The 24,210-nt window shown below is 35.7% G+C and overlaps 1 protein-coding gene across 2 annotated transcripts in view; it reads right to left on the bottom strand.

Moving 5' to 3' along the window:
* The window catches only part of FANCI (FA complementation group I), a 60,304-nt gene that overhangs the window by 22,638 nt on the left and 13,456 nt on the right, over positions 1 to 24,210 (bottom strand). For both annotated transcript variants that reach the window (XM_068991479.1, XM_068991480.1), the window contains exons 9-18: positions 22,671 to 22,797; positions 19,424 to 19,513; positions 18,651 to 18,787; positions 15,542 to 15,722; positions 14,114 to 14,201; positions 8,495 to 8,625; positions 7,958 to 8,028; positions 7,054 to 7,168; positions 5,435 to 5,557; positions 1,649 to 1,717 (exon numbers count right to left, since the gene is read on the bottom strand). In XM_068991479.1, the coding sequence (XP_068847580.1) occupies positions 1,649 to 1,717; positions 5,435 to 5,557; positions 7,054 to 7,168; positions 7,958 to 8,028; positions 8,495 to 8,625; positions 14,114 to 14,201; positions 15,542 to 15,722; positions 18,651 to 18,787; positions 19,424 to 19,513; positions 22,671 to 22,797 (1,132 nt within the window). The remainder of the gene's footprint in view (positions 1 to 1,648; positions 1,718 to 5,434; positions 5,558 to 7,053; positions 7,169 to 7,957; positions 8,029 to 8,494; positions 8,626 to 14,113; positions 14,202 to 15,541; positions 15,723 to 18,650; positions 18,788 to 19,423; positions 19,514 to 22,670; positions 22,798 to 24,210) is intronic.

The following is a 24,210-nucleotide window of genomic DNA, read 5'->3' as shown; positions in this document are numbered from 1 at the left end:
TATGTCCTAAATGGAAACCAAACTCAGTAGTGTATAAAAAAGATAATATAATCAATTTGAGTTTATTCTAGGAATGCAATGTTTTTTTAAAAGATCAAATAATATAATTCACCATGGTAACAGATTAAAGGAGAAAAATCATACGGTCATCTCAACAGATACAGAAAAGCATCTGATAAAATTTAACATGCATTCAAGAGTAAAACAACAGAACTGAAATGGCAGAAGAAAGTAAACTTGAAGACAGATTATGAGAAAATATAAAATCTGAAGAAAACAGTGTAGAAATATTGAGGAAAAATGAACCAAGTCTCAAAGATCTGTGGAATCAGGCATTCCAATATATATACCACTGAAGTCCCAGAAGGAAAGGAGAGAAAGAGGGGATAGGAAAAAATAATCTGATGAAATAATGAACAGACATGTCTCAAATCTGGTGACAAGCATCAACTTAAAGGTCCAAATAGCTTAATCAACTCCAAATAGGAGAAACACATGCTCCGGCTCTTGAGCCAGAAGATCTGAGTTCAAATTCTAGCTCCATCACTTATTAACTGTGAGACCCTGGGCAAATTAAATTACTTAACCTCTTGGAGCCTTAAAACACACATCTGTAAAATGGAACTAAGCAGTTATTTCACAGGATTTTGTGAGGACTAAATGAAATCACCCACCATACACCATTCATAAATTGCTTGGCCCTCTGTAAGTGCTAAACATCAAGTACTGCTGTTATTACTATTGGTATATAATAGTCTCTTGAACTCTCTCAACATGTGTTAAAAAAATAAATATATATATATCATACAATGAAATATTATTTAGCCATAAAAAGGGATAAATTACTGATGAACCCTACAATATGGATGACCCCTGAAAACATCATGTTAAATGAAAGAAGTCAGTCATAAAAGACCACACATTGTTTGACTCCATTTATATGAAATGTCCAGATAGGCAAATCTATAGAGAGAAAAAGGAGACTGATGATTGCTTAGGGGTAGAAGGTTTGAGGAAGGATGGGAAAATTAGGGGGCGGGTAGCTAAATGGTGTGGTTTTTTCTGAGATGATAAAATGTTCTCAATTGACTATGGTGATGGTTGCGCTTTGTGAATACACTAATTCAAATACATAATAATAAATGTCAAGAGTAAAAAGGTTTTATTCACATTAGAAACTCTTCAGCTAAATTCTTCTCATCTTGACAGTCCTCTGAAATTATTTCATAATTTGCAGCTTTTTAAAAAAGCTGAGAAATACAGAAAATAACCTAATAGACACTCATGAATATGTCACTCAGATTAAGAAATGTCAATATTTTACTGTTTTCTCCAAATCACTCTTCTTTATCAGAAATAAACATAACAGATACTACCGCTGATGGCCTTTGTATAAATGGTTCTACAAAATGTCCTTCTGACTTAGGATGTTAACTGAGAAGGTTAATTGTCAGATGATGGCAATATGGTAGACAGATAAACAGTGATTAAACTAAAACAACATGAAACAGCATCATGTACCCTAGGCATGTCTGCAATGTACCAGTGGACTAGTTGGGAATTATTTTATATTTTGAAAATTATGAAAAATGTCAATTACTTAATGCCTTGGTACCTGTTCCCTTATATCCATGAAAATATAATTTACCTGTGAGAGCAGAGTTTGCATGACTGAATTAGCCAGCTGAGAATTCCTTCGAAGGACATCATAGAACCCCTAAAAGGAATCAGAGGACAAATAAGCCATCAGAGTTGCTAGTGATTTGGACAATCTTAACTTTAAAATATCTTTGTATTTCTTTACCTATTCTCAGCTCCCTGAAAAAAAGATGGAGGCCATATATGCTAGAGGGAGAAATAATTCACAAAGTTTAGGTTATTGGCCTACACTAACATGAGATCTCTGACAATGAGAACTGGATTATAAACTGACCATAATCCTCACAACTGTTAGACATCAGGTCTCGTCTGGCTTTGGAGTACTTTTCCCTTTCCCAGACCTCATTTTTTCCTCTTATCATACAGTAGCAGCCTTCCTTTTTAGGGCACTCCCCCTAGTCTCCAGTGATTCAAAAGTGCCTCCTGGACCTAAGCACCCTAATGTGAATGACTATGACATTTCTTCCCATCCAAAATTTCCCAGTCTTATTTTAAAATTGCTCAGATTAAAATCCTGGGGAGGCTTTTCTTTTCGGAACCTGAGAAAGAGGTTACACAGTTCACCAGTGAGAAACAGAAAATGAGAATTGACATCCCCCCATTTTTTTTTTAACAAACAAAGGATGATCAGCCCTAATAAGTATTAGGATATTTTATAAAAGTATAATGGTAATAAAAAGAAAGTTGTGGTCCTGGCAGAAAAATTACAGAAAAATAAAGGCATAGCATACAAACAGAAAGACTCAGTACACATAAAAGAGGCAATATATTATATCTGAAAAAAGAAATGGCTAATCTGGGGAGAGTTGAGTCTTAATATATTAATATAAAAATTGCACAAGAATTAAGTAGTTAAACAAAAGCATTAAAAAAATAGAAGAAAATGCTAGTAAATATTCACTGGAAGGATATGGACTCTACACAAAAGAGATAGTAGGTATCTCAAAGGTAAAGATTACAACCAAACTGTAAAATCTAAATTTCTAGCTCTAAAATGATTATCATTAAAAAAAAAAAGCAAATGGCAATCTAGCCTGTACTTACAAGTATGACAAAAGGTATTTATGTTAATAATACATAGAGTTTTTACAAATCGAAAGTACTGACTTAAGTCTTTGATGAATAAATGAATACCAATATCCTAACAGATTTAGGACTATGAGACATTACAAGCTAATTTTTTAAATTTGGAGCTAAATAAGGGTTGAGGGTTTCTTCTTTTTAACACAGATGACTGTGGAGAAGAGTTAACTTAGTAGTCTGAGACTGCTATCCTTGGTAAGGTCTGCTCCCAAGGTTAGCCCTTGGCTGGTGGTTGTGAATCTGGCTGATAAACAGTTTCTTATACTGATATAAAACTCCCGAAACAGTGAGAAGCTTATTGTGCCTCAACTGTATAAACAATATAGTTTATGTTCTTAAAGAGGAATCGTTTCCTGAGGACTTTACTCTATGAGCCTCTCCCTTGTGCTATTTTTTGCTTTGTATCCTTAACTATAATCTTAGTCATGAGAACAAATATATGCTGTTTTATGACTCCTAAAGAAATTTTTAAATAGAGGTGGCTTTGGGGACCACCCCCCCAATACAATTGTTCCAGCATTGTTTGTTAAAAAGACTATCCTCTTTCCATTGAATTACCTTGGGATCTTTGTCAAAACTCTACTGACCAACTTTATACTCTTCAATTGTGCTGTTCATCTTAGAGGTGGTTTACATTCCATATAACTTTTAGAATCAACTTCTTAATTTCTACCAAAAAAGCCTGGGATTTCACTCTATTTACAGATCTTTTTGATACTTAAAAATATTGACAATACTGAGCATTCTATTCTGTGAACATTGCATATCTTTCCAATTATTTAACTCTTCTTTCTCTCAGTGATATTTTGAGGTCTTCAGTGTACATATCTTGCATACACTTTGTGGAACCTCTCCTTAAGTATTTTTCATCTATTATAAATATTACTTTCAATTTTGAACTGTTTGTTGCTGGTAAGCAGAACTATAATTGAGTGTTACATGGCTACTGATCTTGTATTCTACAACCTCACTACATCATTTTTTGTAGACTTACTGTATCATTTTTTGTACAGTCTATGTACACTATGTGAATCAAGACAGCTTTACTTCATACTTTCAAATCTATGAGCCTTTATTTCTTTTTCTTGTCTTGTTGCATTGGATCAGACCTTCACTTCAATGTAGAACAGAAGTTTTGTGAACAAATATCCTGTTCCTGACCAGAGGAGAAACGCATTAAGTTCTCTCACTATTTAAATTAGATGTAGGATTCATAGACACCTTTTATTAAATTGAGAAATTTCCCCTCTAATCCTCATTTGTAAAGAGTGTCTGAGATTTTTCATCACAAATGTTAAAACAAAGGTATTTTTAATCATTAAAAAAAAAAATTCAGCGCTTGACAGCATATGCTATAGACTTTAAAATGTTCTATCTTTAACCCACCAATGTGGTCATTCACAGCGGTACATTACTGTCAAACATTCAATGTGGTACAACAATATTCATAGTGAAAAACTGGAAGCCATAAAAATGCCCCCAAAATAAAAAAAAGTTAAATAAATTACTGCATACATAAAGAGCACTTTTTAGCATTCAAAATTATGTGGCAAAGAACATTTAATAAAATAGGAAATGCTTAAAGCATAATATTAAGAGATAAAAAGCTAGAGAAGTCTATGATTCCAATTTTGTGTAAGTATGCATATGAGTGGTAGGACTAGTAATAATCAAAATTTTTTTTCAAAGTACTTTCTATATTTTTTACAATAAACCAGAAAAATCCAATGTCAGGTATGGTGCTTGGCAACTACAGTAGCTCAATAAATGCTATTTTAAAAAGGCCAAATGAAAGTATAGCTGTTCTCTGAAATGACTTGCACTTAATCTACCTGCTAGATTATCTAATGTTCTCCATCCTATGAAATATGTTGCTGAAGCACAAAGCATACTAAATGCTAGAAATTGTACTGCAGTCTCCCATGACTGCAGACTTTTGTTCCACTGGGTGAATTATATCCTAATTACAAGTCAGTAGTAATATTTGTTCCACTCACTTTTTGCTAATTGTACTGTCATTATGTAATCTACTCAAGACATTCTGTAAACTGTTGGACACCAAGAGCAAAACGACAAAGAAGCTGTCTGGGGGAATTCCCTAGCAGTTCAGCGGTTAGACCTCTGCTCTTTCATTGCTGAGGGTGTGTGTTCGATCCCTGGTCAGGGAACTAAGATCCTACAAGGCACGCAAGCATGGCCAAAAAAACCCCAAAACGCACTAAAAACACAAACAAAAAAATCCCAAGAAGTTGTTTTTATGAAAACTAAGTTGAATGTTTTGGAAATATTTAATAAAAATATCTGTAAAACTAATTTCTGATGGATTGGGGGAGAGGTAAGCCAATTCTAAAAACAGGGAAAAAACTGAACACATTTAGAGGATTTCTCTACTAAGACTAATCTGGAGTATTTTTCATACTCAAAAGCAAAAGAACTTTTCCTTAAAACAAAATGCTGGTAAATTAACAGTACATTTAAATATATTTCAAATGAAAACATTTAACATGTTTCAACTATTCTTTATGCTTCCTCACCTTCCATGAATTTTTGGCTAAGCATCAACAACTAGTAGTCCTCACTGCACTAAATAAGAGCATATCCACTGTACTCTGATAAGAAAAATTATTAAAATTAAAAGGATCAGTGGAGTTGGGGAGCAGAGTACTATATTCCTTTCACCCTACTGATTTACCTCATAAAGCATGAGTCGAACATCAGCCTGCTGACCTAAGCATCTCTTCAAACTATCCATGATCTCAAGGCAAAAGGTCTCATTGGCGACAGAATTGTAACGGCTATGGATATTCACGTGGACCTGAAAGGAAGAGAGGTCAGTTCATGTAGATCTTACCTGAGTAATAGTTCCATTAAGGTGCAAAATGAGCTGGTATTTTTGGTCAAAGAATCTTACATTTAGCTTTCCCCATATGGCAAAACCCAGAGCTGAGGCAGACATTATAATCATTATCAGGCCATGATAAGTATCTTATTCCATTTTGGAATAAGAATTTTCAAGCACTTAAAAAAAATTGACTTTCTCATTCCTTAAGATTTTCCTTGGCAATGTGGTACAACAATATTCCTAAGTCACCTACTTAGGAAGGCACACAGATTATTTCATGCCACTAAAATTTAGTAGTCATAATAAACTTGATTTTACTTAAAAGGCTAAGAATTGAGCTCTTCTGAGGGTTCCATGAACTCCTGAGAGGTTTAGAGGCAGGTAGTTTTGTTTAGATATGGACATGACAAAGAATAATACTGCCTGTTTGATTTACATAATAATTTCAGCAATTATAGACCAAGAACCCTAATCCTTACTTCAGGCATCTTAGTGAGGTAGTTAATACTGACTGAGGTCAAATTCTAGTTCTACACTTTACTGGTTGTATCACTTTGGGCAAATTATTTAACCTCTCTCAGCCTCAGTTTTCCTATACTTAAAATGGGGATATTAACCATATATAAATGATATCCAGTGTTCCTAATATTTAATCTATGGCATAAGTTATAAACAAAAGTGGTGAGTTGTTGTAACAGCAATAAAGGATTCCTAAAGAAACTGCTATACAGATGTCTCTTATTTACAAATCTTATTAGTACTGAATTTAAATAACAAAGACAATTTTACTGCTGCAAAGCCTAGGTTATCAAATTATTCTAAGAAAACAACGCTTTTTACATTACAGGTTTTATCAGGTATGCAAATAAATAAATTATTAAAACTGAGGACAGTAACAGTATTAGCTAGAGGACTGCTGTGAAGGTTAAATGAGAAAATAAATATAAAGCACTCAGCACAGTGTCTAGCTCAGTGCTGTCCATTAGAAACACAATACAAATTACAAATGCAAGCTGTATATATAACATTAAATTTTCTAATAGCCAAATCAAAAGAGTAAAAAGAAATTGGTGAAATTAATTTTAATATTTTACTTAAGCCAACATAGCCAAAATATTATCTCAACACATCAAAATAAAAAATTATGAGATATTTTACACTTTTATCTCACACTAAGTCTTCAAAATCCAGTGTGTGTTTTACATATATATACAGCACAACTCAATTTGAACTAGCTACATTTCAATCAACATACAGTTCAAGAGCCAACTTGAGGCTAGCGGCTACCATACTGAAAAGCAGTTTAACATACAGCGAATTTGCCATCAGTTAAGTGATGGCTGATATTATCATCGTCAGACCCTCAGTTTCAGGATCATCTGTACAACCAGAACACAAGTAAAAAAATCTTTACATCATCAACTCCTGCATCAGTGCACACATACGCTGGTATGAAAAAAAGTCCTTACCTGGCTAACACCGATAGACTGACTGCACTGAGAAGACGACAAGCTGCCTAAAACTTTAAAGTTCTTCAGCAGCAGTAAAAACCCAGCAACTGCAGATTTTCGGGCATCAAGCTGGCTAGCTCAGGAACAGACAGAGAAGAAGTTACCAAACAGTACTGATTTCACAGGAATAGGCTTCTGTGTCAGAAAAACCCAGTTAGTTTTCAACAGAAAAAGAATGTGTATTAATAATGAAGAACAGAGCAAAATAAACATACTTAAAATAAGGCATAGCTGTTCACATCAATTTAGGAAGTACAGGAATTCAGCTGAAGTTTTCATCTACTTAACCTCATGACACCATCTCTACTCTTCTCTATCCTGCTGACCAGCCTTTGTGGGCAGTGAGAACAAGAGTCCTGAGAGGCAATGAGTTGATAACTCAAACATAAGTACTAAACAGCAAAGGAAATTCTTGATTTTCTGAGTCTAAAGGAGACTTCCCTTCTACATAGAGGAGTGCAGTGCTTGGCACCTTATAAACCCTCCATCCAGAGAAACGATTCATCTTACTGAGACTACAACATACAATGCTGGCCTATCACACACACTTTTGGGAAAGGACTAACAAAAACTGTCAGCTCTACAACATGGATAAATAGCATTTGGCTGCTTACTAGTTGCTCCTCTGAATACCCATGAGTGTACTATAATATGGACAATGCGATAATAATTTGGTATTTTATCCTTAAAGTAGCAAATTCTTTCCACAGTACTCATCTCATAAACCCTTTAAGAGATGGTACTATCATCTCGATCATGCATTAGGAATTTGCATGACTGCTGTACTAGAGGTGACTGCAGAGAGGACTTTAGGTAACATTAGAGAGCGTCACTTCCTAGGATCTCAGGGGATACTACATACCTGGCAAACATGGCTTTCCGAAGGACAAGTATCAAGGAGTCTCTTATTGACATGCTGACTTTGAGAAGGGGCTGAAAGAGGAAGAATCAGTGTTAAAAACAGCAATCTGTTTATTAGCCTTAGCACATTTCTATTCAATACTGTCACCATTTGGCTTAAGAAAGCTTGGTTCCGTTTTATAAACATGCTGCTATGTTTACTGCACTTAGTAATAAGGACAGTTAATACTAATGCTAAATTGAAACTAGTCGTGAATACCTTTATATCTACTGTCTTCAATTAATAATTTCCTAAGAGCCTTTCAATTACTTCACTGACTTGAAACAGAAGCAAAGGAGAGAGAATAGTACTATGAAGAGGGGATAAACTTGGAAAACAAACCCTAGCTCAGTGCTTCTGCTCTTTTAATAGAAAGTTCTGTCTTAGAATCAAGGGAAATAGGATTTCTTATACATATGTAATTATGAAGAAATACATCAGACTTCCACTGAACAGTTCAACCTTGCTCATGAGCTACTTAGGAGTCAAAAGACTTACCTGCACTGCCTTCAGCAGTCCTTGTACGGTTTGAACGGGCAGAAAAGACAAATAGTCAAAAGCTTCTATAACTTTAGATGAGCAACTTTGAAGAACTAACGGTGAATACTTGATGATATCTGAAAGTAGGTCTGAAAAACGGAAGCTATGATCAGTTGCCTCAAATAACTAAAGAGGTTTTAAATAAAAGGAACATAAATATGGAAAAAGAAATGGTAAAAGTTTTTTGCTCCTTTCTCAAGTAAGTCAAGTAATATACATTTCTGCTGATCCTATATAATGAAAGGTCAATGGTAACCAGATACTTTTCAAAAATTTTATGTCTAAAAGAAAGGAAGAAACTCATTATAGTGCCTGAACAGCCAGCACACATTGTCTTCATATTTCCAAGCTGAAATAAATCAATAAATATTTATTAATTTTTATTATAAACAAGCATAATTATATGGTCCTACAAGGAATATACAGAAATACAAAACATGGTCTCTCTTCCTTTCAAGAATGATAATTTAGTTGAAAATCAAGAAAAATTTCTTTTTTTTTTAAAATTTTATTTTTAATTGGAGGTAATTACTTTACAATATTGTGCTGGTTTCTGCCATACATCAACATGAATCAGCCACAGGTATACTTATGTTCCCCCACTCTGGAACCTCCCTCCCACCTTCCAAGAAAAAAATATTTTAAAAGAATGAAAGAAGTAACAAAATCATATCAAGTATCTAATAATTCCAAACATTGTTCACTGTCTATGAAACAGTAGAGAATTTAAATAGGAGTGTAAAGAACGTGATCATTATGGGATGGTATGCTTTAGGTGAGCAAAGAGGAGAAGGAAATTTAAGTTAGATTCTAAAGAATGCACAAAGAAACAGGAAAAAGTCCAAGTAAAAGTACAGGAAGGTAAGTAAGTGTAAGACGTATTCAAAGGATGGTGGGGAACTCTGTGGAGGTGGGGTGAAGGATTCAGAAAAGTAAATAACGGAAGTTAATGTTGGAAAGTGAGGTTCAAATTGTCAGGGACTTTTTTGGGTTTTTTTGGCCATGCCTTGTGGCATCTGGGATCTGAGTTTCAAAACCAGGGATGAACCCAGGTTCACATCAGTGAAAGCACCAAGTCCTAACCATCGGACAGCCAGGGTATTCCATCAAGAACCTGAAATAAGAGGATAAAGACCTGGTAATTTATGAAAGAAGGTACTGGTGATTTCTGGGTGACAGACAGATGTTTTGGGAATACTGTTCTGGTAGCAATTTGCAGGGTGAACTGCTGCAGAAAGAAAAGAAAGCAGGGAAACCAGTTAGGAAGCTGTTGCACTAGTCTAAATGGAAGGTTATAAGGTTGGGAATTAGACAAATTGATGTCTGTGTGTGGAAGGGAGGGTATAAAAAAGAAGATAAAAACTATGAGGGAAAGAATGAGAGAACTTAGGTACCAAATGTATTCCAGAAGATTAAAAGAAATTCTAGCCTCTGGGACTCAGACATCCATGTTTCACATAACAGAAATACGGACAAAGGAAAGAGGAGGTTGTTTGAAGGAAACAGTATTACATTTGAAAAACAAAAAAAGCTAAATGGAAAACAGCTAGCAGGAATGAAGGCACTCAGGCACTGAACTAAGCAAATAGTCCTGACATAAAGATTTGGGAGCCACTCCCACAAAAGCCACCCCCCCCCCACCCCACAAAAAAAAAAACAAACAAACTGAATCATGAGAACAGAGGTGATGATATCTACAGGTAAGAGAGTGTATAAAAAGAGAAAGAGACACTTTCCACCACGATGGAGTAACACTAACCAGAGTTATCTTCACTTTAAACACCTACAACAAAACAAGCCTAATTATATGAAACAACAATTTTCAAACACTAGATAATAAGCAGTACAGAAAATGATCCCTGAGAGTGGGAAACACATGAGGAGAGGCTTATAATTGTCCCATGTTACTGCCTGGAGAGCTTCTAGGCAGGAACACAGAGAAGAGAAAACTCAGAACCCAGTGGTTTTCCTGAGTTAAAGAGACAGAGTTGAGAATTCAGGAAAGCCAAGGCAGCTAGCACTAGAAAGGAAAGGGCTGCAGTGAAAGCACCTTGGAGATGTGCAGGGAGCTCTCCTTGTATGTAAGCTGAGTGCTAGTCAGTACATGCGTGTGAAAAAACGACCTGAGTAAAGCTAAAAGTTACTGGCAAGGAGTAGGCACATCCATTCTCTGAGGTCATAAAGGGCAGGAAACAGTTCACATTCACAACACCCACACTGTACACACCTCATAATACACAAGGAGCGTTGCTTTAATTGTAGCATTAAGTTGGCCCTAGATTAAAAGCTGTCTGGTCTTTCATAACACAACATAGAAATAATCATCAAAAGGATTAAATACTTTCCAAGAAACAAGTGAAAGTGAAGTCGCTCAGTCGTGTCCGACTCTTTGCGACCCCATGGACCGTAGCCCACCAGGCCCCTCCATCTATATAATTTTCTAGGCAAGAGTACTGGAATGGGTTGCCATTTCCTTCTCCAGGGGATCTTTCCAACCCACGGATCAAACCCGAATCTCCCACATTGCGGGCAGACGCTTTACCGTCTGAGCCACCAGGAAACTTAAAGCTCAAGAATATTTGAAGGGAAAAAAAAATCCAGCAAATCAACAATGTGAAACTCACAAAGTCTGCCATCCAATCAAAACTTATTAATGATGCAAAGAAGCAGGAAAACAGAACTCATGATGAAGACAACATAAATCAACAATAACATATCAGAAACAACACAATGATAGAATTAGCAGACCAAACTTAAATAACACACTTCTAAATAACCCATGGGTTAAAGAACAAATCACAAGACAAATGAAAAAGTATGTGGAATGGAATGAAAATAAAACACAAAATTTACAGGATGCAGCTAAAGCGAAGTTCAGAGGGAAATTTACAGTGTAATGCCAGTATTGAAAGAAAAGAGAAAGACCTCAAAAATTAATGACACACGCATTTAACCAAAGGTAGCCCAGACTAAACCCGAGGTAAGAAGTAGAAAGGACCCAAAAGAGTGCACAAATCAATAAAACTAAAAACAGGAAAACAACAGAGAAACGCGATGAAATGAAAAGCTGGTTCTTAGAAAAAAAATCAATAAAACTGATAAGCTTCTTGCTGATAAATACAGTATTCCAATACGACTGTATTTTATGGACTCTGAAATCTAAAATTTTCATGTATCAAGAAATATTCTTTTGATTTTTTTCACCCACTTTAAGAAAGCAAAATGAACCCAATGCAAGCAAGAGGAAGGAAATAATAAAAAGCAAAATTTGGTGAAATTGAAAATAAAAGAACAACAGAGAAAATTCAAACTAAAATCTCATTCTTTGAAAGGCTGTAAGCTGACAAGTTTCTAAGCCAAATTGATAAAGAAAAAAAGACAAATCACTGATATCAAGAATGCCTGAGTTTGCAGATAATGTGATTTCTATGTAAAAAATCTTTAAGAATTGCTGAAAAGCTACTAGAACTAATAAATGGCTTTACCATGGCTGCAGGCGATAAGGTCAACTTTAAAAAAGCAACTATTTCTACCTGACAACAGTTAACAATCACAAATTGAAAAATTTTTTAATACTATTTACAACAGTGTCAAAAAAATGAAATAGGGATCAACTGACAAAAGATACACGATACACGCACTAAAAATAGAGAACAGTGTTGAAAGAAATTGAAGACCTAAATAAATGCAGAGACATATTGCATTCATGAGTTAGAAGACTCAATATGGTTAAGATGCCAATTCTCTTCCATATTAATCCATAGATTTGAGGCAATCTCCATCAAAACTTGAGCAGACTTTTTATAAAACTTGACAAACTGATTAGAAAATTTACTTGGAAATATAAAGGACCTAGAATAGCCAAAATTATTTTGAAAAAGAACAAAGTTATAGGACTTACACTACTGATTCTAAGACTCAATATGAAGCTATAGCAATCAAGACATAACATAGCTCACTGCAATAGAAGATTCCTAAAATAGATCCACACATTATATAGTTAGTTGATTTCAATAAAGATGCCATAGTAATTCAGTGAAGGAAAGATAATCTTTTCAAAAAACTGTGCTGGAACAACTGGATAGCCATAAGCAAAAGAATGAACTCTGTTATATCACACCATACACAGAATTAAAAAACTGGATCATACATCTAAGTACAACAGATGAAAATATAAAGTTTCTAGTAGAAAATATAGGAGGGACCTTGGATTTGGCAAAAAAATTTTTTAAATACATGACACAAAAAGCAGCAACTATACAAAGAAATTGATGAACTGATAAAAATATTTGCTCTTCAAATGACATTGTTACAAAAATTAAAAGTCAAACCACAGACTATGAGAAAATATTTGCAAAACGTATCTGACAAAGGATTTGAAAAAATCTCAAAATTATGCTGAAAAAGCCAAACCAAAAGGAAAAAGAAAAAAAAGGTACATACTGTAGGATTCCATTTATACAAAATGTTTAAAATCTATAGTGACAGAAAGCAGACCAGACTAGATAGGAGGTCAGGGAAGGAAAAGAGATGCAAGAACAAATCAGAAAAAGGCACCAGGGAACATTCCTGGGAGACAGGGAGGGTCATGGGCTTCCCCAGTGGCTCAGCAGGGGAAGAATCTGCTTGCAACGAAGGAGATAAGGGCTCAACACCCAGGTTGGGAAGATCCCCTAAGGGAGGGCATGGCAACCCACTCCAGTATTCTTGCCAGGCAAATCCCATGGACAGGGAGCCTGGCAGGCTACAATCCAGGAGGTTGCAAAGACTTGGACATGACTGAAAACTTAGCACACACACAGATATGTTCTTCTTAACTGTGGTGACAGTTTCCATTTCACGGGTGTACACATACACCAAAAGTCAAACTGTCATACTGTAAATATGTGTACATTACTATACCTCACTGTATTTCAGTAAAGCTGAATGTAAAGAAAGAAAAGAAGTAGAATGAAATGTCAAGCACAGAACTTTGGAGAACCTTGACATTTAAGGACAGAAGAAAGGATAGAAGAAAGAAAACCAATCTCTAAGAAGAAAGAAAAACTGAGCACAGGCAGGATAAAAGATGCAAACTATTACAGTTATCAGAGACCTTCAGGAGAGTTATAAATAGTGTAGAATGAAAAGGAAATTAAGAAAGCTGGTGATTAAGATGAGGGATTTAGGCATTAGGAAATATGTATTAAAAAAACAAAAAATTCAGAGGTCACCAAAGAGACCAAAGAGGTCACCAAATGGCCACTGGTCACTCTGACCAATGAAGCCAGAATGTCAAGGGTTAAGAGAGTGGGAGGTCAATAAGTAGACAGCAGAAGGACAGCACTCACTTGACAATTATTAAAACAAAAAAGAGAAAGTTGATGCAAAGTAGAAGTTTCACTCATTAGTTATATGCTCCTTTCCTTCTTGACAACCACAGACAATATAAATGAATTTATATTTTACTGGCATCATAATCAAAGATGTTGCATTAATCTACTATATCATTAAGGGTTTTTCCCAGGATCCAAAGCATTATGACATTTAAATAAAAATATTCCTGACAACTTTTTCCACCCTTTCAAAGTTCAATACCTAGGAAATGACTGATGGGGGAGGATGCTCTGGTAACAACCCTGTTGAGGACCTGCTCCAGAATTTCTTGTCTGATCATCTCATGGATCTAAAAGGAAAAGAATCAATAAAATATTCCTTGGTGACCTTCAGCTTACAACTGTATTAATATCTATTAGGCAGAATAAAGAATAGTTTGAATATGGGTAAAACTGGACTGCTTATTTCACAGACAAACATTATGTGGATCATCTGGAAAGAATCATTCAATTCAACTCTCATCCTATATTCAAATGATTCATTAACCAGGCAAACTTTTATTAGCCTCAAAGAGAGATCACATGTAAGGTCCAACAGCAAACAGGAATAATTCTACCTAGGTGTCTACTATATGTCAATGACCATATTTCTGACAGTATGCACAACTTTCATATTAAAAGCCCATAAAAAACCCTGAAAATCTAGAAAATCTTCACCAACCCTGTCCTGTTTCTAGAAGCAGAGCAGTTGCCTTAAAAAAGATCTGTTTGAATTTTTACTTGAACTCTAGCTAAATTTCATACCTGAACTTGATTACTTTCAGTAGAGACTGATTTCTTTCAGACTCTGGACTAATAATTTGATTATTAGTAAATTCTACATTCTACCAACACCGTGACAAACCCAACAACTGTGTGAACCAAGCAGAACCTTGATTTTAAAAAAAGACTAATTTTATAACAAAAAATATTAAGTCTCTTATTCTAAGAATGTTTTTAAATCAGATTACTGTTAAACAGTCATGTGTATCTAACACACAACCCTCAAGGACTATTATATAGTATCCACTTCACTTCTGGATCAGAACATCAGATTTACATTTAAAATGACCTCCACATAACACTGTTAGCAGATACTTTTGGTGTGTAGATACACTGAAGAATGGATGTCAAGATGACTTAGAGAAATCACTAGCAAAGCAAATTTGTTTAGCCTCAGATATGATCTTACTTAGACTGAGATAACAGTCATAATATGGTAATGAACTAAAAGAATATGAATTTCCCATTTGGGGTTCTTCAAAAGCAATAAACCAACAGGCATGATTCTTCCAGTTTGATGTTCTACAGCGACCTAAAATATTATATTTTGTGTAAGGGAATAAAAAAAAATCCAGAAATGATTTACTGCTAGAGGAAGAAAAGGAAATCATAAGGAAGTTAATCCATATTCAAACTTCTAAGAAATGGTCAGAAAGAACAGAAATTAGAATAGATGAAAAACTCAGATAAAGAGTGAGAAAGTATTTCATCAAACTGCATCTATTAATGTTTCAACTATTATCCCAGTTTCTGTTCTGGGAAACTGCTACATACTCAAATTGTCCAGTCCCCCAAACTCCCAGGTGAATGCCCTATTTATAATATAATACAACAAAATGAGGGAATGGTTGCTAAACTCAAGTCTCACCTTGAAAGTTTCCAATAGGATATCAGCTCCCAGCTTACAAGCATGCTGGTTTGGCATTCTAGAAAGACCTGAGCTGGTTTCAGCAGTTTTTCCATCAGGAATCCTCTTTGGCCCATAGGAATCCATTAAAAGGAAGCCAAATTCTACCAAGCCCTGAGTAACATGATCCCAACTATGAACACTGCAGGAAAACAAAGTTCAGTTAGGAAGAAAACCTTTACAGAATGCCTTACCTCTACATTCTTTGCCATGTTACACATTTCCCAAACTTGACCTGTATAACCAACACTCCACATGAGTCTTTCCTTTTCATGTACCCTTAATCTGGCAAAATTCTGAAGTTTTGGAGGATCAGTAATGGGGAATTGGTAGGCAAGCAATCTCTACCGACAGATCACCATGAAAATCCAGAAACTATGGAACATGAAGCAACATATGGAAGAAACTGGAATATTTCAGTGTACAGATCATTAGAGACTGCCATTCAAGATTTCATGACTACATGTTAATTTCTGCTTCTACTATTCCCCTCATGCCAATAACAACACTTATATACATATGCTTACAAGTTTGTCTTCCTCTCTAGATTAAGATTCTCTCAATCAGTGTGGATAGCACACTGTAGTCATATTTTTGCTCATAGAGCCTAGCACAAATTCTGGCATATAGAAGGTACTCGGTAAATATTTATAGTAGGAACATTTATATTCATATTTATTTCATATTCATATTTATAGTAGGAATTGGACTGATGAATGATTAGATTTCAAAAGCATGAAATAAAACTACAACCAACCTTTGGAAAGCAAGAGAATCCCTGGTGATTTTATACCACTTAATGTTACCCACTATAGTGGAAATCATGTTTATAATAACCTTTATATCATTACATCTACCTGCTAAACAGCAACAAATTATAATGCAGCATTAAAGAATAAAGGAAACAGTTGTGAATAGATTCTCATAACATTCTGACAGATTTTAGCAATAGTCACACTCTAGGGATCTGGGATCAAGATAATAAAATGAGTACATGCTCCATTTTTCCCAACCTAAATACCCACAAATGACAGAAAGGATAGATATAACCATGTGTGAATGTCTATATGTGGTGCATGCATACAATCCATGATAACATGGAAAAATAAGAGGTGCTTTGACTGTCTAGAAATTATGAGGAACCCTTAAAAAATGAAAGTAACAGAAGGAAAGAAGAAATCATAGACAACATTATGCAGACTGAAAGGGTGCCTCCAAAAGCAGATGCCAAGGGCAGGTATGCTGGGAACTGGAAGGAACCCTGGGGCAACTTTTGTGGTGACTGGCTAGGATACCCCTGAATGAAGTTCAGTACACAGCAGCCTTCTCCACCTTCTTCTCCAAAACCTCACTGCATCTGAGGCCTGAGAGGCAGAGCAGCACTCTGAGAGGATGACAACACACTGGAGGATTAGGGAGACAGCATACCTAGAAGATTAGCACCTGGTACATCCTTCTGATATCCTCAAATCACTGAGGTAGAGTGTGTTAAATAAATACAGCACTCTCAGACAAACTAATGGGGAACGTCAAATACAATAATAACGAAATAAGCAATCACCAAATACAAGAAAATAATACCACCAGGAAAGAGAAACATCAAACTCAACAAAGAGAACCAACCCTACAGGAAAAGATTAATGGAACAAATAGAAGATTTTAAAAGTCTAATGAATATTCTCAGAAAAAAGAGAATATTATCACAGGAAACAAAAAAATAAACTGTTATGAAAAAACAACCACGTAGAAATTTTGGAAATAAAAAACATGATGGATAGAGTGAAAACCTCAACAGATGGCCTAAGAATAAAATGCACAGAACTGAAGAAGTAACTAAAGAGTGAACTAAGGAGTTTTTATTTTATTTTGGCTGTGTCAGGTGTTAGTTGTGGCATGCGGGATCTAGTTCTCTGATTAGGAATCAAACCCAGGGCTCCTGCATTGGGAGCATGGAGTCTTAGCCACTGGACCACGAGCGAAGTCCCAGGAATTTTTGTAGAACTTGACATAAAAAGACAAAAATATAGAAAGTATGAAAGAAAAATTGAGACATAGTATACAGAGCAAGATATTCCAAGAGAAAAAGGAGAGAGTACTCAAAAAAAATAAAAGAAGAAAACATTTCAAGAGGAAATACATGAATCCTTATAGCGGAAGGGCATACCAAACACCAAGCAGAAATCAGATGGGCCAAAGTATAAGATTCAAAAGATAAATGTAAACAAAGAAACCAGTAAAATAATGAAGTCTAAGTAAGTATTGCTTGTTAGTAATAATGTTGAACAAGAAGGAAGTGGAGAAATTGTGCTATGCACTAAAGTTCTCATTTTGGAGAGAAGAGGCAGTTACAATCCGTTTTGCTACAAAATGTCTTAACTGTAACGTGAAAGAGTTCACATGTGACTGGTACAGACAGGAGTAAGTATAACCTAGAAGTTGTATTGGTTCATAGGTGATTTTTTTCCTAGTACATTAATGTTTTGCACCTTCAAATTATCTGCAGGTAAGCACAGAAATTGTCAACAGAGCTAAATTCAGCAAACCAAAACCACAAAAAAAGCATGACTCAGTAAAGACTGTTATGACAGCTGATGTATATTCTGAAATACAACATTAACCATGAAAATAACAACCAGGATGATAACCAGTTTTTTTTCTATTTGGTTAAAGATAGATTTGCCTGAAACTGCTAATCAGTTGTCTAAAACTACTAATTCAATTCCATCCATCAGCCCCAAACTCCAACAGTTACAGTAAACAAAACTGTTTTTTATTTACCTAAAAAGCCAATGAAGACTTAGACCAACAGAGTAGTAATAGCATGAAAGGGGCAAAGGTACCTACTTCAGTTTCGTATTCTTGCTAACAAGGTGGCCAAGAAATCAGGCCTTGGGATTTAAGAATCTGTTGATACAGGGAAGTCTGCTTGATCAATTTTAAGGGATTTAAACCTTGATATGTGAAGTCAACAGCTATAGTCAACAGTTTTCTCTGATGGGCCATAAGTATGGTACCACACTGCATTTTCTAGCACTAAATAGCTTACAAACCTTATGGTTCATAAACTTACCTATTATTTACCACTTCCAAGATCATGGTTGAAATACAATATCCATGAGGAAATAGATTCTGAATATATTTTGAGCCTTGGAGAAGCTGAAGATCCTTAAAGCTTTTTATAACTGAAGACTTTAAAAAGTCAAACACCTAACATAAAGAAAGAAATAGGAAAATGAAGCAAAAAATGTATAGCCCATACTAAAGAATCTTAACCCTGTAACTGTTCCTACTTGCTGCCACACACTCATATCCCTACAACTGTTTCACTAGATGAGCATGATGCAAAAATTATAACTTTCAGTGAGAACTTCAAGGAGCTGAAGACATGCCTGACTTGATAGAAAAACGGCTAAAAATCAGTATTACCCACACCCAGGGAAACATGTATGAGAAAAAAGGGTAAAGGATTTTATATTTTCATTCTTGCAAATAACCTATTCTCATTAATTTCAACTTGGTCAAGGAATATTTCTTAGAAAGCTACAACATAATATGACTGCTATGAATACCCAGCTAAACTTGCCATTCTTGCTACTTGGACTGTGTGATGTTCCCACTGCTATTCCCATCTTAGGCCCTGGCTTGCCATATAGTTGGAAACGGAAGTATAAATCAAGTATCTGAAGAAATCTTTAAGCAGTTCCCAGAGAAGAGTGTGGGCCTACATTCTTACAGGGGAATTTGCTGCTGGCAGGATGTGAGTGAAATTGTTTACGCAAGGATAAACAGGCTACTATACTCCTTATCAACTACAGAAGGAAATCAAAAGTCACTCATAAATACCTGTTCCTCCAATCTTTGGATTCTTGTTACAGAGAGCAAGAGGGCGATGCTGAAAGGACAAATACTGCTGAAATCTCCTTGCTGTGCTGCCTAGAACAGATAAACCGAAAAGAAGTCATAACTTACATCTGAAAAATACAACATATCCTACTTAAAAACAGGTCCTTAAGTGAATCAGAAACCTAAACCTAAGAGCTAAAACTACAAAACTTTCAGGACTTCCCTGGCAGTCCAGCAGTTAACTCCGTATTTCCAACTCTGGGAGTGCAGGTTCAGTTCCTGGTTGGGGAACTAAGATTCCACATAACACAGTATGACCAAAAAAAAAAAGCCTATAAAAACTTTTAAAAGGAAACACAGCAGAAAATCTTCAAGACTTTGGATTAAAGATTTCTCAGATACAATGCCAAAAATATAATTTATATAAGTAAAAAACTGATAAACTGGGCCTCATTAAAAATAAAAACTCTGGTGCTTCAAAAGAAACACCATTAAGAAACAAGCCAAGGACTGAAACAAATATTTGGTAATTACATACACAATAAAAGACTTGTACCCATAATATGCAAAGAAATCTTAAAACTATCTAAGCCATGCAATCAAAAAATGGGGAAAAGATTTGAGTAGACATTTCATCAAAGATCGTTGTTGCTGTTCAGCTGCTAAGTCATGTCTGACTCTGCAATACCAAAGATATTAGAATGGCCAATAAGCTGTTTTATAGCTATTAGAACAGGTATAAAAAAACAGACAGTAACAAATATTGGCCAGGATGTGGGAAAAAAAGGAGTCCTCATACAGTGCTGGTGGCTATGTAAAATGTTGTAGCCACTTTGGAGGACAGTTTGGTAGTTTCTTTAAAATATAAACATAAATGTATTACAAAACCCAGAAATTCTACTGGTAGGTATCTATCAAGAGAAATGAAAAACATATGTCCCTACACAAAGACATGCATTTGGATATTCACAGCAGCATTATTCATAATAGCCAAAAAGTAAAAACAACTGCAACGCCCATCAACTGGTGGACAGCTGATCAATGGACACACACACACACACACACACACACACACAGTGGAAGACTATTCATCAACAAAAAAGAATGAAATACTGATAAATGCTACAACATGGATAAAAACCTTGAAAAATTATCCTCAATGAAAGAAGCTATACACAAAAGATTATATATTAAATGATTTCATTTATATGAAATGTCTGGGAAAGGTAAATCTATAGAAACAGGCATGAAGGATCTTACAAGGTGATGAAAATGTTCCACAATTGAATTATGATGATGATTGTTGCACAACTGGGTAAACTTATGAAAAATCACTGAATTATACTTTAAAATGAGTGTATTCTACATTACATAAATTGTAACTCAATAAAGTTAAAAAGTAGGTTTTTGAGCCCTAAAAGAAATGGTAGACAACAAAAGAAAAAAATAAATCAAAGATGAATGAAACAGAAAACCAACAAACAAAAATAAAGCAGTAAACAAATACAAAGCTGGTTCTTTGAAAAGAACAGTTACTAGAAACCTAAATAAAAAAAGAGTAAATAGTCACAGAGAAGATAAAGGAGCTTTAAAGGCTACTTTTCACGTTTGGTCTTTAAATATCTTCTCCTACAAAAGGGACCTGAGGCTCCTTGGAGAAATCAGATGCGATAAAGAAAGTACAGGTGTGTTTTGGATAGCTTATGCCATGAAAGTGCTCAAGACTAACAGGGCCATGTCAGAAGGACACATAAGCCAATCTCAGGGATCCAAATGGCCAAATATGGATCATTCTGGGTACTGTTTATGAGTACATGGAATTTTAAAAGGTTCATGGTTGCATAACAATATTCAAAAAAATAGAGGGAGGTGTGGGGCTCTTTTCACAGAAAACCAACTAGAAGGAATGACCAATAAAAACTTCTGATTTTAATTCTACCATTTCCAACTCCCAGTATAATTACTGATTTAGGACAAGAATCATTAATAGATGGGAAAACAAAATCCACTGTGTGAAAGGTTGCTAAGGAAAGGATTTTCACATGTCTCAAATTATGACCCCATGGATTAATTTCTAATTACAAAGGGAAACATTTATCTTTCCAAGTGAAGAAAACTGCTGGTCCTTGTCTTAATAAAATGATTTCGGTAAGATTGCCTGACACTATAAGCCTTTTGACGTGATGCAATAGAATAGTGATGGCAAAATAAAGCCTCTGGGACAAATCTAGCTCACCACCTATCTTTGTACAGCCCATGAGCTAAGACTGCTTTTCACGTTTTTAATTGTTGAGGGGAAAAAAGTCAAAGGAGTAATAGTATTCCATAACACATGAAAATTAAATAAAATTAAAATTCAGTGCCCATATAGTTTCACTGGCCCACAGCCACACTCAAGCATTCATGTGTGGTCTCCGGTGGCCTTCTTGCTACAAGAGTAGTGCAGCGGTGACAGAGGCCATGTGACCCGCAAAGCCTGAAATAGTTTATCTGGTCCTTCAGAAAGAGTTTGCTGACTCCAACAAGAGAAAAAACACAACAGCACTTGTGACATATTCTCACCAAAAATGTTTAACTTGAATCTAATCATGGGGAGACAATGAGACAAACCTGACAATGTGAGACACAAGAAAACTGGGCAGGATTCTTAAAAAATTCAATAAAAAGGTATTAATCCTTATCTTACAAGACACATGGGGAGATATTCAGGCACTGAAGTGTCACTATTTCTTCTTTTAAATGGTTCAGAAAAAATATACTTGAGAGAGGTGAGATAAGGTAAATGTAGCACAATCCTTAGAGTTCAACACATTTCTAATTTTTACCTTACTACTTCACAAAAATTTAAAAATGACTTAGCTCCACAAAACTCCATGATTTACTATGAGGAGGAGACAATTTCCCCAATTCGCAGATAAGGAAACAGGTCAAGAGTGAAGTTCATATAATAATGGAGCTAAGGCTAAATTTTGAGTTTCCTACAGAACAGTCTTCATCTTTAAAAAACAAACAGAAAAACACTAGAACACTTAAGGTTTGGTTTTAAAAAGGGACTTGCTTAAAAATGTAGTGGTATCATGTATCTTCCACTTTCAAAGTTAAAAAAGAGACCCTCTAGACCCAGGGTTATTCTACAGTATTTCTATGTATTGGTTTCCAGTCATTAAACGGCATAAGAAGAGGCTTGAGTTCAAACATCCTTGTTTCATAAAGAGATCCTGGATCACCTTAAGAGTCTGGTTACTACCTTTAAGTGTTTCAGGAGTTCTCTGCCTAGCTCAAAATCCAACTTGATGGCAAACACAATGTGTAGAATAATGGTGCCTTCCACGTGACGAAGTTCATCCAATGGTACAGTAACAAGATCCAAGTACCTAAAAGATTCAACAGAAAGGTTTGAGCTATAGCTTGACCAAGAGACAACGGTGCATTTGCTCATATGAACGAATAGAAAAACTCAGGCTGAACTAACAGGATCACTGGAGGCATGCAGAAAGTACAAAATCTACTGTCTTCTTCTCTGCTCCTTCTCATGAAACTTCTTGAATGAACTGTCTATGGTCATTATTTCCACTTGTTTACCTCTCCCCAGTTAAATCCAACTCAATTAGGCTTCCGTGCCCTCCCTAACCTCCCTTCCAATGCTATTTGATTATCCTTGCAAGGGCTACAAATGACCTCTACATTGTCAAAACCAATAATCAAGTCTCATCCTAATTAAAGCCTCAGTAGATATGACACAGTTGGCCCCGTTCTTTCTGGAAACATGTTCTTCTCTTAGTTCCTGGGGCACTGTCACTGGCCTCAAGTTATTTGTGCTGGCTCATCCTTCAAGTGGTAGAATGCCTCTGAAAGTTCAATCTTGGGTTCCTTTTCTCTTTTCACAACTTCCCCAGGGACCCTAAAGAGCCTGCAGGCTTCAATTCCTTCCAATCTGTATCTCTGGTCCCAACCTCTCCCTGAAACTCCAGACTGTCTGCTCAGCACCTTCATATAAAATACTAATACATATCTCAAACTTATATGGTAAAAACTGAGCTTATTCTCCTCTAAACCTGCTTGTTCTGTCAGTCTTTCCTAACTCAATATACAAGAACAACTTCTCATCAACTGCTCAAGTAAAATAACTTAAAAGTTATTCCAGGTTAGTAGACTGAGATAGGATTAAAAGCACAAATGTTGCAGACAAATTGCTTGCATTCAAATCGCAGCTCCATCAATTTATGGCTATATAACCCCAGGAAATCCCTTATCTCTCTGTGCCTTGGTTTCTCCATGCATAAAATAGAGACAAAATGGAGTTGCTGTGAAGTTTAAAGTGCTAAGAACAGTACTTGGCACACAGCAAGCATTCTACAAATATTTGCTTCAGAAACTCTTTTCCAGCCATACCATGCTGTGTCCTGCCTTTGGACTAACTGTTCCACTGAGAAAGTTCTTTTCCTTGAGCTATATACTACGGCTGTTATCCTCCAGGCTTCCGGTAACACAGCACCTTCTCAGAGGTCTCCCTGACCACCCAACCTAACGTAGCTACGCTGTCACCGTCACATCATCCACTTGAAACGTACGCATAGCCCTTTCCACTCTAATACTTTTCTTGCCATTTCTTTTCTTTTCTCTTCTCATTAAAATTTCTCCATGAGAGCAGGAACTTTGACTAGTTCATCACTGTCCCAGGTCCAACAGCTTCTGGCACAGAATAAACACTTAATGCCTTTGAAGTCTGTAACTACAGAGTCATTAATGCTGTTTTCCAGGAAAGATTAAAATAAAAGAGTTGAGGA

This window comes from Capricornis sumatraensis, chromosome 19 (genome assembly GCF_032405125.1).
Source record: "Capricornis sumatraensis isolate serow.1 chromosome 19, serow.2, whole genome shotgun sequence".
Classification (NCBI taxonomy): Eukaryota; Metazoa; Chordata; class Mammalia; order Artiodactyla; family Bovidae; genus Capricornis; species Capricornis sumatraensis.
This window is presented reverse-complemented; position numbering and strand designations above follow the sequence as displayed.